This window comes from Notothenia coriiceps, unplaced genomic scaffold (genome assembly GCF_000735185.1).
Source record: "Notothenia coriiceps isolate Sejong01 unplaced genomic scaffold, NC01 NC01_scaffold00024667, whole genome shotgun sequence".
Classification (NCBI taxonomy): domain Eukaryota; kingdom Metazoa; phylum Chordata; class Actinopteri; order Perciformes; family Nototheniidae; genus Notothenia; species Notothenia coriiceps.
Window position 1 is genome coordinate 1,085,126 of NW_011357368.1, and position 14,744 is coordinate 1,099,869.

Consider the following 14,744-nt stretch of genomic DNA (forward strand, 5'->3'; position numbering starts at 1 on the left):
TGATCAAATGTTTGCATCATAGTATATCTAGAAGGCTACGTAACAATAAATTGGGAGAATACATGTAAGCGTCAAGCAGTGACACTGTTGATACGGCGAGCTACGATAACGAAAACGAAGCGAGTATCAGCCGTATCTCCGATACACCTATATGCAATCACCGTCAGGAGCAAAGACTGCTGTAGTAGCGGAGGAGAGACGCGAGATACGGCTGATATTGACGACTGGGGAGAAGGTGTGGAGCCTCCGGATATGCGTTGTAAATGGCTTGATGGGCAGGTGGTGGAGTCGGGGAGGGGCACAGGCTGATTGCACGCAGGTAGTGGAGGTGAGCGGTGAGCCAGGAGTGACAGCTACCACTGCACAACTAACAACACAGACAGGGGAAACAAACAAACACAAAGAGACGGCTGGCGCCACAGCGCACCACAGCGAGCGTACCTAATGGAACTCCACACTACGTCTTACGGTGCCGTGTACCGGAGGGGAGAGAGAGAGAGAGCAGCGAAGGGGGGGGGAGAGAGAAGTAATACGGTTTTCTGATAAAGCTGTGGAGAGTATGTGCTGCAGGGAGATGGATGCACAACGAAACAAGGAACGAACGCAAGCTCCGGTCCTTTTTACTGTGGACTCGATGTCCTGACAGGCTGGTATTTGTGCAACCTGCACAAACACAATACTGCACCATGATTACAAATGGTGAAATACAATGTAAAACTACAGAAAAATACCAGCTCACTAAAACACAACCGCTCAACTCAACGCAACTACTAACTATACCCGCGGTCAGAGAGCGGAGATGTTTCCCCTTTGTTATGTAATATGACGCGTTTGACGTATGACCTTAAAAAAAAAGCAGTTTTTAAGAGCAGAGCTCAAAATTGCTCCTTTCCCTCTGAATTCCTGCCCTTATGTCTCGTAAAACATATCAAATCCTACATTCACTTTTTAAATTGTAATTTTCAAGCAAGTTTAAGCATAAATGTAGAAAAAAAAAAAACCTGCAAGATGCTCTTTAATGTTTAAAAAGGTCTTATTTGTGTCATACTGACAAATTTTCACTTAGCCAACACATTTAATGTCTTGGAGCGTTAGCCAATAAAAGTGTGAGTGCTACATAGTGTTAAGTAAACAGGGGAGTCCATTAGGGGCGTTTCAGAAGGTTGGGGGGTGGGCTGGTGGGAGCTATGGGATTTTAGCCTTTTGCAGACCGCAAAAACCTATATAACACACTACAGGAAAGGGAAAACCAAAAAAGTATAACTGGGCCCCTTTAAGAAGACCAAAATAACCAATATATTGACCAATATAGCTGTAACTTAAAATACTTTTAAATTTATTTAATTTTGCAATAATCTTGTCAAATCTCAGTGGACTTCAGTTTGTACAGAATATCAGTATGACAATACGACACCCTCTGTCCTTAGACTCTCACATCGTACTAGGAAAAACTTCCGGAGAAAACCCACAGTTTAAAGGGAAAAAGGGAGAAACCTCAGGGAGAGCAACAGAGGAGGGATCCCTCTCCCAGGACGGACAGACGTGCAATAGATGCCGTGTGTACATTGAAAAGATAATACATTTGCAACATAGTGTTCAAGATGCAAGTCATGCCCTTTCTAGCAGGGTGGCTAAGACTCAGCTGACAAGTGGATTCTAAAATCTCATCTGAAACGTGTCTGGACCTAGTCTAATCATGCATTGGGCACTTGGCCTCGCCAGTTAAGAGTCTCAGTATTGGGCTGAATTCTCTTCTCAACCAGCATATGAATTCCCAATTGTGCTTCTGTAATGAATGGAATTGGTATTTTCTGTTTGAGAATTATAAGGAAAATGTATCCAAAACTTGCCCTGAATATCCATCAAACCCCTAGGGAGGCAGCATGGCGACAGAATCAGCCCAGCTGGAGCGGTGACATTTAGTCCTCATAGCAAGCTGCGCAAGCCAAACCAATATATATACCCCCTCCTCCCAACTGTAGCCAAGAGGCTGGCTGACCTTCTCCACACAGTTACAACAACAAAAACACTAAAGATTCAGAGCGGTGAGTATTTATGATTGTACACTTCATTGTTTGGTTTAAGTCAGAAACCTAAAGAGTCACAACTTTGCAGTGGCTCTCCATGTTTTATATTTTACTTTGCATATAAGCAGTAACTTTCAAAATAGGTTGAAGTATTTAGTCAGACAACTTACATTTAGAATCCTAATTAGATTCAGGTTTATTGCCATTGTGTGTATAGGTGCATACATAACCAAATTAATTTAAAAATAGTAATATATTTGTTTCTTTTTTTCAAAGGCTATTTAAAAAAAGTAGCAATAGCAAAATAGCAATTGAACAGAATTGTGCAAAAAATATATAGAGGATTGTCCATATACAGTTCGGAATCTAAAACATTTTGTGAGAATGAAGGATTTGGCCAGACAATTATTACTATCCCCTGGGGCAACCTCGAGACTATGGACTGATGCTTTTGAGAGCGTTTGATATACTGTATGTCGCAGTGACTCGCAGTACACAGACATTTCCTGCTTGAAACTGCTCTCAAGCTTCAATCTGTTTATTTCCTAAAATGACCAGTCTCTTGGTTCTATTATTGGTCCCTATGAGAAGCCATTTAAAGATTTTTGGGTCGTACCACCTGTTAAAAAGCCAGTCATGAGTCAGCGCTGCCATATGTCCTGCCTTATGCTGAAATATGATTTGCGCTGCTGCCAACAACTGCTATTAACAGTCTCAATGCAGCATAAATCTTGCGCTTGTGTTAAAGGCTACTACTGTATATACACCCTCCCCTACTTTAGGGGATCTTCCAACCTACCATTATTATAATTAACACCCCACAACCTCTCTAACAGCACCATACATAGCCTCTTGTCCAATTCATCAATTCACATATCTAAATCGTCAAATTCCCTGCAGCAGTAGTAAGATTCTTTGAGCCATAAATCATAATTGCATGTGCAAACTGACTGACCTTTTCTGCGGAAACTGGCTGTCAAGTGTCATTAAGTAAAGAGGCAGTTCCATAGGGTAGACAGGCTTCATCCACATGAAACTGCTTTACACCCAATCTTACTGAGAATGGTTAAATTAAATGGGAGCATAGTGACACAAAATAAGACATTAAAGGAATTGAATGGATACAATTAGTAAACCTGCTGCTGGCATGCAGGGAAAGTTGTAGCTGAAGAAATAGGCAAGATACTGAATGACTCCCACTGTACTGGTTGTTTACTGTATGGCTTCCATTGGTAGGAAAAGACTGTGGTTACACATTTTAGCACTCAGAGGCCAACAGAAAAAACCCTTTGGTTGTATGTGTTGGCTCCCAGTGGTTAACCATTGAACATATAGACTTTATAGGAAACTAAAAATATACTGGGCATCTCTCAGTGGCCAACAATGGAATCCTGTTGGTTCCTGGAAAGCTCCAAGATGGGAATTTAGTGAAACTTCCTGAATGTGATGCATAGTGTTTTAAAGGAGCACTTACTATTTGTCAGCTATTTTTTCTTGGACCTGTAAAGAATGCCATTTATCCAATAAGCTTGTGGGTTCTAGAATTAAACTCAATGTCAAGGAAAATCAGATGTTCTACCTTCCACAAAACTCTGCTGTCATGCCCTTCTAGTTTGAGTTCTGTGACCTTCGCTGAGGGGTGAAGCTAATTGGGAAGTCAACAAGTGTGGGAAGGCTTGTGTTGCGGTGCGTGGAAAAGGTAGGACAGAAATGCGGTATTAACAAAGAGCGAGCTTTATTTTACAAAAAAAGCCGATGACAAAAGAAAACAAGAACATTTAACATTACCAAAACAGGGGAGCACGAGTAAAGAATTCAGGATCAAAAACTTCAAGGACAAACATGGAGCGTGACGTGAAGGGAAGACAAACAATGAACCGACAGGGGAACACAGTGAAAGACAAGACTAAACACAGAGAGGGGTAATCACGGGACAAGAAACAGCTGGGTAAAGGAGGGAGAAACACAAGGGCAACAGGTGAACACAATGAGACAATCAGACACACCAGGGAAACTAACGACAGGAAGGCAAACACAGGAAGTAGGACCAGACAAGGCACAAGGAGGAAAACATGCGACAGGGAACACAGAACAGCAAAAATAAAACCAAAACTTAACACACAAAACTCAAATCCTGACATAACCCCACCCTCAAGGGACGGATTCAAGACGTCCCTACAAAGTCCAACATTTCCAAAAGGGTGGGTGGAGGGGGTCCGGAGGACGGGTCTGGGTCGACAGCCCAGGGGCAAGATTCGGGAGGGGGTGGAGGGCGGATGGACCGGGGGGCAAGTGCAGAGTTCATGGTGGGGGTCTCGGGCGCACAGCCCGGGGCAAGGCAGAGTTCATGGTGGGGGTCTCGGGCGGACGGCCCGGGGGTAAGGCAGAGTCCAAAAAGGGGCGAAGGCCACAGCGGGCGAACTTCAGGGGGCCGCATAGGAGCGGTTGAACAGGGATATTCTCCGGAGACGAACGACGACCGCAATGGAACCCCTCTAGTGTCAGCTTGATGCCGGCCGCCCTGCGGGATCGAGAAGCAGGAGCAGGGTGGACCCCGCCTGGCGGACAGACGGAGACTGGACTCTGGACGGAACCATGGGCAGGTGTCGGACAGCGACCCTCGGCGTAGCACGTGTCGGCGGACCACAGGAACCGAACGTAACGACCCGCAATGAGAAACGCCTCTAGTGCAGCTTGATTGCCCGGGCACTGGGATCGAGAGCAGGAGCATGGTGGCTACCCTCTGGCGGGACAGGCAGTAGACTGGACTCTGGACGGAACATGGGTAGGTGTCAGCAGGACCCTCGGCGTAGCACGTGTCGGCGGGAACCCAACAGGAACAGGATCTGGTGTTGGCAGAAAATCCGGCGGAAAGGTTCCGCGGACCAACAGGACACGGATCAGGTGTTGGAAGAGACAGCACATAGAGTAAGACTTGAGTTAGCGAACTTGAGAGGGAACACGAGAGGAGACTGAGAGGAGGCATCGAGAGGGAACCGAGAGATTGACTTGAATGCTGAGGAGGGGACTTGAGAGGGACTCGAGAAGGAATCGAAGGGGACTGAAGTGGCTTTGAGAGGGGGACGTGAGAGAGCGAGAGACTCGAATGGCTCGAGAAGAGACTTGAGAGAACTTGAGAAGGGACTTGAAGGGACTTGAGAGGGACTCAGAAGGAAATTGAAGAGAGGACTTGAGAGGGGACTTTGAGACGGTCCGGATATGCCGATAGGACAACAGGGAGTTGCCTCGGACGCGGAGAGCCAACCGAGACGGGGAGCTGGAATCGGCGGAACCGACAGGACACGGGAGTTGGCGTCGGCCCGTACGCCCGACAGGAGACGAGTGCTGGAGTCGGCCGGTACGCCGACAGGACACGGGAGAGAACTGGCGTCAGGCCGGAGAGCTTACTGGAGCGCTAGGGGAGTCGGAGAGCATGCTTCCTGGGGCGAACAGGCACCTGAGAGCCGGAACCATGACTGCTGGGAGCCGGTACTGAGCCGGAACCATGGCGCTGGGACACCGGGAGCCGGGACCATGGCTTGTGCCGGGCAACTGGAGTCCGGAAACATGGCTGCCTGGGACGGAATGAAGCCGCGTCCATCGACAGAATGGCGATCGGAACCAGAAATGGCTGTGTAACCGGTACTGGGGGGGGACACGGACTATTGACTGACGGTACTGAAAACGATCCATAGGCGTGGAGTTGGACAGGTACTGGGACACGAGACCAATGGTGCTAGAGACCAGGAACTGGACTGGACATACTGCTGGACCAGGGGACTGGAGCGGGACATGGACTGGGGCCAGAACTGAAGCCGCGACATGGCTATTGAGAGTAACAAAACGGGAACATTGGCTGGAACCACAGGGATCCATGGCTGTGTGGGCGGTACTGGAGTACTAGCTGGGCTTTCCTGACCTTGCGTTTAGAGGTCTTTGGAGCCCCTCGACCTCCAAACGCAACGGCATCCAAAAGGTCATAAAATGGGACTGGAGCACACATGCTACACAGACCATTCGAAACCGCTCCTCAAAAGGGGCAGTTGCCACTTACACTTGTGCTTTTTGAAGTATAGCCTCTTTGTCCCTACTAGACTAACAACCAGATAAACCCAGACAAACCAGATAAAAAGGTTCGCACTCCATTCGGCCAATGATAACATTGAGGGCCACAATCCAGTATGGAACAGATCCAACTCAAAATCAATCAAAATCCGCTGGGGTCCTAATTGGTCGATTCATTCTGTAGGGTGCGTGGAAAAGGTAGGACCCAAAATGCTGGCATTAAACAAAAAGCGAGCTTTATTTTACAAAAAAACGATGACAAAAGAAAACAAGAAAAAACTTAACATGACCAAACAAGGGAGCGCGCGAGTACAGAATCCAGGATGCCAAAACGTCAAGACAAACAATGGAGCCGTGAGCGTGAAAACTATGAACCCGACAGGGGAACAGAGGGAAGAGACAAGACTAAATACCGAAAGGGTAATCAGGACAAGAAACAGCTGGATAAACAGGTGAACACAAGAGACAATCAGACACACCAGGGAAACTAACGACAGGAGGGCAAACACAGGAAGAAGAATCAAACAAGACACAAGGAAGGAAAACATGAGACTGGGAACACAGAACATGCAAAATAACAACCAAACTTAACGACACAAAAACTCAAATCCTGACAATTCCTGCGTCCATTTGCGATGTTCGCTGTATCGCAGACCCCACGAAGCAACCAGGAAAGACCGGAGCTCCGACACTTCCGCTCCTGCGCAGCAGGATCCGCGCAACAATCACGCCGCCAACACGGCACCCAGCCCACGCAGCTTGTATATCTGTTTGTCATTACTGGAATCGATCCTGGTTGCTAACAAACGCCGATTGTAACACATAATCCACTGATGTTTCCGCTGGTAACGGTGGGAGGACTGCATCAGACATAGGTGGGCAAGCTGACACAATCAGAGCCACATGGGCTCACAGGGAGGGGGGGCAGGAAATCCAACGAAGGCTTTAGAGACAGAGTGAATACACATACTATGACAGAGTGCTGTATGAAAACCATGTGAGTTTGGAAAATTGCACAATTGTAAATCTATTCTAGTATACCTCAACAATGATTATGATCAATAGAAATTGGCCATGATGACCAAATGACCTTTACATTGTAATGCCTCCCAATAAAAAAATTAAGCATTTGAGATGCTGAGGGCTATGTAACAAAGAAACTTGAAAACAAATGCATTAGCAATATTTGCCTAACATACAGTTGCAAGACAAAGATGTGAACCCTTTGTAACTACCTGGATTTCTGCAATAGAAATTCATAAAATGTGTTTCTGATCATCATCTAAGTCACAAACACAATAGACAAACAACAGTCGCTTAAGCTAAACGCATACAAACAATTATAGTGTTTTTATGTTTTATTGAACACAACCATGTAAAACATTCAGTGCAGGGTGAGTCAGGACTCTGACTGGGCCACTCCCAGAGGCAATATTTTCCTTCGTGAAGCCATCCTCTGTTGTTGATTTAACTTCTGTGCTATTGGGTCGTTGTCCTGTTGCATCACCCATCTTTCTGTTGAGCTTCAATTGGGGACAGATGGCCTTAAGTTCCCCAGCAAATGTATGATAAAACTTGAAATTCATTTTCCGTCGATGAGGCAATCGTCCAGGCCCTGAGGCACCCCAAACCATGATGCTCCCTCCACCATAACTTCACATAGGCATGAGGTTTATTGATGTTTGTGTGCTGTGTCGTTTTGTTCTCACCCATAGCCTTGTGTGTTTCCTTACGCAACAACATCAACTTTAGTTATATTTCACACAGGCCTCCGCCTCTCTGGACTCTATGGGTATCTCACTCTATCATGGCTGTGCGTGCCTTCCACTACTGAGTTTACGTAAACGTAGCCGGCCAATCGGGGCGAGCCTAACCGAAGGCGCGGCAGCCCACAGTAGTATAAGGCGGCACACCTGCCGCCCACATCCTTTTCTCTCAGACGAGCTTGACAACCAAAGAGTTAAACGAACGAAGATATGAAGAAACGAAAATTGACTCACCATTACTCGGAAGCTAATGGCCATTGCCCCACCTGCCCTGGGTNTCATATCAATAATAATAAATCATATGTGTCCAAAAGGTAGTAGGAGGAAGCAAATGCTTATTAATTCCCACCCCTTACTTGATCAATGATTGTCCTTTAAATCATTATGCAAGTTATTCCTACATAGATTTACATTTATACATACATATACAATCATTTCTCATCTTCAATCACCTTTCTTCATTCTCATATTTTTCCAAAAAAGCGTTTCTGTACATCCTTTTAAACTCAATTATGCTTGTGCTTTGTTTTAACTCCTGCTCCTGCTTATCTGTACTTCAAGCAAATATGACAGTAAGACTGAATAGATATAGATAGATAATACATAGATCAGGTATGATTGACACATATAGTACGTTTCTTAGTCATTAGTCATAGGCATTTATAAAGAGGAATTCTAAAACATGCCCAAAATATTTCAAATATAGATGCTGTTTTAAGTCTTTTATCTACAACAGAATATGCCAGCATTGAAATGAGATGTGCTTTTCTTATGGTTACCTTTTAAAATGGTTCAACTTAGAGTGTACATATTTCAGTATAAGATATGTTGTTGTCATTGGGCACCTTGCTCTCATCTTTCCCTTCTCTGCTCCCCTTCTCTTCCATTTCCCATGACACACTGAATAGGGCTCATCTTAACCCCTCTTTGTGTACATGTACTCCTCTTTCTATCATCCATTCCACTCTTTTTTAAATCTTTTTTAAAACACCACTGCCACACTCCCTGCGCCTTTCTCTCTATTTCAGATGCAGTATAATTATCCGGTCATCATTATCAGAATCATTGTGTTTCCTCATTATAAACCCATCTGCTCTGCAAACCAACCAACATGACATAGACACAGCCATAAGGATACTGAAGCACACACACACACACACACACACACACACACACACACACACACACACACACACACACACACACACACACACACACACACACACACACACACACACACTCATCTCCATCGGAGGACATCAGTGAAGGTCCCCACACACACACACACACACACACACACACACACACACACACACACACACACACACACACACACACACACACACACACACACACTCATCTCCCTTTCTATCTATCCATGTCCCTTACTGTCTCATCACAGGAGCCACTTTAGAAACTGAACACATCGGTGTAACTGGTGTTAGGTAAGTATGTTGAGAGTGAGGTGAAGATGTTCAACTCATCTACTGAGATACATCAAGTAAAATGACTCCTAAACACTTAAAATGATATCTTGAATCGATTTACTTCTAAAGTTTTCATCCATTGGCCTTCAGTTTTAACCATCTAATTTAAACACCTGAGAAATGAAGGGGGTCACCCATGTTGTTCATTTCAATGTTGGGACACCAGACGACTCAACATTAGTAGACTCTGACAACCACAATCAAACCCAACCAATACTCTATAACCCATTACTTTCAGATTTGCTGTCAAGACAGTGTAATATATGAAATATGTAATATTATAGGAAAACATCTATACAAAATAATGTGTTAGTGTGAGTGCATATAAGCTGAATGTCCTTGTGTAACAACAAATATCATAATCAGAAATCCTGTATTTGTCCCGCAACGGTGTAATTTACATAATTAAAATTAGCAGATAGTGCACTGCAGATTAAGTGAAAAAAAATGGCTAAGTATGCACTCGTTATTAATAACACATAAGTAAACAACTGAAAAGCAGATATGTACATCATGGTAATAAACGTGAAATTGCAGAAGGTTATGTTGCACTTGCATGTATATTGCACAAATGATGCCTTCCTACCCTACTTGTCTGGCTTAGCACGGGTCATGTGAGTGTTGAAGGCAGTTCTTATAGACGATAAAGGTCCAATAATGAGAGAGGATTGACTTGAGACTTGTACCTAAAGGACAAATGCAGAATACGACGCACAAAGAGGAAATGTTACCATGGCTACCACCAGTTTGCTAATCATAGAGTCCATTTAATCAACAAATCAAAGATGCTTTTCTCTCGAGAAATGAATGTCAACATTCAAAATGACCTCATTACACCTGCCGTAGAGTTTTTCAAGACTAAATTGGATTAGAAATGTTAATCTCCTTGATAAGATCATTTATGTTTTAATAGGATACACAGGTCTATTAGTTTTCTTTTTTTCATTTTAATAAAGCAAAAGTTAAGAAGGCAGGTTGAGCAAGGAACATGTTGGATATAAGTAAGCAACATATGACTTTAAATACAAGCAGTAGCATATAATTATAGAAGCACAATGCAATATATAGTAAAGGATGGCAGTCTGAAAGCAGCAGTAATAGTGCATGAATATCAAAGAAATATTTGAGTGTATTACATTTGTCAAACACATAGAGTGCCAAATGCAACACATATTAATGAATCTAATAAACTGGAAATGACTAGGTATGGTAGATTAGTGAGGCGAAGACATGTCTATCAGAAGGCATTGTGGATGGTTAAATGCTGATGCCATGACCTCTGAAAGCTCTCAGCTGCCAGCCAAGCCTTTTAGCACTACACGCACAACTTCACAGTGGCAGAGTGAAAAATCACACAGTATGTCCGGGAAGCATGTGTGTGTGTGAGTGTATACACCAAGGGCACGCAGTGATCTGGTCACAGTGCTACATGTGATATCCAGCTCTGATGTTGTGTGATCGTCCATGCCCACACATATGTGCCCAGTGCACTTACTGTAAGAACACTAAAGCTTGTAACTACAAGCGCACACGGACATACTGAACACACAGTGTCCTAAATATGGAAGCTGTCACTGGCACTCTCACACATACAGACACACTCAAAGGTTAGAGTAAGTTCAAAATATGTCTCACCAAATATGAATGAAATTATTTGATTATTGATAAGTGTGAAATACAGACTTATAAGCAGCACTGCATTTCCCAACTGCTTCTATAACACATGTGCACAGCAGTCACGTAAAATGTAAGATTTTTGGGACCACGCATCAACATGTTTAAAATAATTGAATGACACCTATAGAAAAACTCTTATACCACAACAAATGCACAATTAATGTCTTTAGAGGAAGAAAGCGTGTTGTATTTGTCTATTTTCTAAAACAGCAAACGCACTGGCAACTGTATTAAAAATAAGAGCTGACTCCATCAAACTCTGCCCGAACATATATTTGTTGTTTGTGTGTGTGTGTATGTTTGTTCATTTGATTTTTATATATATTTTTGATATACTATATTTGTGGAAATGTTCATTACTAAAAATTACTTTTGCAAGTCTTGGTTATTGTTCTGAATCAGATTAAGCCAAAGTAGAATACATTGATAGTAATACAGTTGATGGGTTGAAAATGTAGTATAGTCTCACTTTATACAATTATTACTTGTCTTTAATTTCGTCAGAGGTAGGGAAGAAGTCATCTATGCAGTAAGTAGGACAGCACATTTGACAAAATAGTGTTAAAAACTAAACTTCACAGTTTGAATACCCCTCAGTCACACCGACACACACAGAGAGTCACAGACAGAGACATATCTGCATGCAAATGAAACTCTCAAACACAGATATGAAGCTTAACATGCAGACACACACACACACACACACACACACACACACACACACACACACACACACACACACACACACAGGGGACACACACACACACACACACACACACACACACACACACACACACACACACACACACACACACACACACACACACACACACACACACACACACACACACACACACACACACACACACACACACACACACACACACACACACACGTGCGCGCACACACGCACACACACACACACACGCGCACACGCACACACACACAGAGCCCCAGCTGGGCAAGGGATTAGAGATTAAGCGGGAGGAAGCGGATGAATCTATCATACACAGCAGTCAATGACATTACTACACAGATACATCTCCAAAAATTCATCCTACACATCAGCAGAGATGTTTTTTCTATTTATTATTTCATTTGTTATCGTACTTCCCTTTCATAGCTAGTGCTTAAATAAAGCCACTTTGCAAAAGAGTAGGATTAGTTGGTCTGTCTGATGTTTGAATTCACTCTGCCATTTCTGAATCTGAGGCAGAAGCATTTGAGTTAATTCAAGGGGAATAAAAAGTAGAATAACAACTGAAGGAGACATTAATTATTTCTGATGGAAAGCTCAAGTTTCGGTGGAAATTAAACCCTTGGTAACTATGATATCTGTGTTTTGACTGCAGGAGGATTTAACATTTGGATGGGATGGCTGTGCTTAAACCATGATAAGTAATTTTATCTTAATAATGAATAAAGGGGAATGACTAATTCATGTAATGAATCCTCGCTGTCAGCCACCATGCAGCTTCTACTGGTTGGACTGTGAAATATAACGAACAAATATATTCATTTAGTTCAAAGTGATGACTGGTAGAGAGGACGACGTCCAAAAATAGAAGGGTAAGTGTGAAATGGAGGGTAAAAAAGAGGAATGAGGAAGCTAATAAACAGACATGGAGAACCTGAGAGACTTTACAGCACAAGGTATCTCACCCTTTCTGTCTGTCTTTAAAGTCTGTTGAGTAGTTCAGTGTAAATCAATATGGCTTCATGTGAGTCAGCTTAATGGAGAGAGGCAACAATGAACTCTTAATCTGAAGGAAGTGATCCCTAAAAGACCTTTTGACATGAACCCATTACAAGTAAACAATGTGGAGAAGAACAACGCTGTGAACAACAACATTTATATTACGTTACCTATACATCTTGAGCCCCTCTCACCCTAAATCAAACAAAGTTTTGGTAAAAGCCCTTGGTGACACAGATCATTTGTGCAACTTTCCACATGACTGACGATGATTGGCAGCTGCCTTTGCTGTCCCTTATCGTCCTCTCTCATTCCTGTCTGCCTCCTCTTTCTCCACTTAAAGCCTTAACAGTCAGTTTGTATTTTTGAATAAATCTGGAAAATATGGTTGGTTATGCAAGCATAAAGTATCATATCAAAAGAGAACATACTTAAAAGGGAACATACCCAATAGTAGTGGTGTAACCTCACCAATCATCTGATAGTCATGGGGATTACTACTCAGACTGTGACGGTTAAATTATACTGTGGCTGTGGAGCTCCTCTCTGAAGAACCAGCACCTTACCGTGGTATAGAGGTTTGTGTGCCCTGATGAACCTGGGGGCTGTGTTGTCTGGAACCTTGTGTTCCTGGTAGGGTCTCCCATGGCAAATTGGTCTCAGGCAAGGGGCCAGACTAAGATTGGTTCACAAGACCTCATGAAAGAACAACAAAGAAGTGAGGATACCCGGCCCGGAGGAAGCCCGGGGTCCCCTTCTGGAGCCAGGCCCAGAAGGAGGACTCGTCGGCGAGCGTCTGGTGGCCGGGCTTGCCACGGAGCCCGGCCGGGCGCAGCCCGAAAAGGCAACGTGGGCAACACCTCCGCTACCGCGCCATTCTGTCTCTCGAAACCGGGAAGACGCGAGTCGAGGGAAAAGCAGTGTTGCCACCGCCATGTCGCTGACGTCATGCGAGGCGAGCACCGAGGCTAAGAGGCTGCGGTTGAGAGGGTGCGAGGTAACAAAGGAGTGAGCTCTTCGTCTTGGGGGCTCTATTGAACTTAAAGGAAGTGAACCCAATGTCCTGAGTAAGGGATGAACCTCACCTGTCAGGCGTAGTCAAACGAGACGACTCCGGTACGGGGGGAGTCTAACCTTCACGACTAGGAGGTAGCGGTCGCGCGAAGTTGTGAGCAACGCTTGGCGCTAGGTCACTCACGACTTCCAGCGTCTCGGCTACTCCGGTAGGTCTGGTGTAGTAGACGTTTGTTCCGTCACCACGTTAGCGAAGACCGTTTTTTCGACTAGGCAGCAAGTGCTAGCGCTCCTACGCCTTAAGGGCGTAACAATGAGGAGTTTAGACTCCAAGCTGTTAGCGGACTGGCGAGGAAAAAGGCTCATGGAAAGTCTTCATTTGAAAGGGGCCCCCTCCGACTCATCACACTCCGGAGACATGTAGAGCCGTGTGTGGAGACCAGGGGCGGGAAAAATTTTTTCCCCTTGGTGGGTTGGGCCAGACGGTCGAGTAGCCATTGACAAAAGACTGAAGGTGCGTTTGGGCGAACTACTCTGCACAAGTTGGTACTCGTCAGGGAGTTGTGGGGTCTCCGGAAGTCGTAAAGAGCCCGGCCTAAGAGTAGGCCGTGGGAGCGTCCTCCCGGAACGGTGACACTTCAACAAACTAGGTTGGAGTCACTGCGAGGGGGGCCCCTAACCACAGCTAGGGCGGCAGTATTGAGGTTCGAGGACTCGGAGGATTTGTATCTCCCGCCTCAACAGGTCCCAGTTCCTTCAAGGAGTTTTCACCGACGCGAAGGTTGCCGGATTGTGTAGGTAGTCAACTCCAGGTGTGCAGGGTAGGAATGACCATTGTCGACCTACCAAGGACGAAGGGGGAGGACTCCACAGCCTGTCAAAAAGGTTCTTGTTGTGTGGCGAGAACGGAGCGTGCCGACTCGACGACCCAAGCAGCTCTGGGAGAGGAAGTGACGGTGGGAAGACCGTGCGTTGGGCTTGGGTAGCGACAAAGGCACCCACGCCCGGCGGC

General features: G+C 44.7%; 1 protein-coding gene across 1 annotated transcript in view; it reads right to left on the bottom strand.

Annotated features, from left to right (window-relative positions):
- Positions 1-5,417: 5,417 nt before the first annotated feature.
- The window catches only part of LOC104955390 (cytoplasmic dynein 2 heavy chain 1-like), a 164,842-nt gene continuing 155,515 nt past the window's right edge, over positions 5,418-14,744 (bottom strand). Inside the window, exon 17 of the mRNA XM_010782718.1 lies at positions 5,418-5,836. Within this exon, the coding sequence (XP_010781020.1) occupies positions 5,418-5,836 (419 nt within the window). The remainder of the gene's footprint in view (positions 5,837-14,744) is intronic.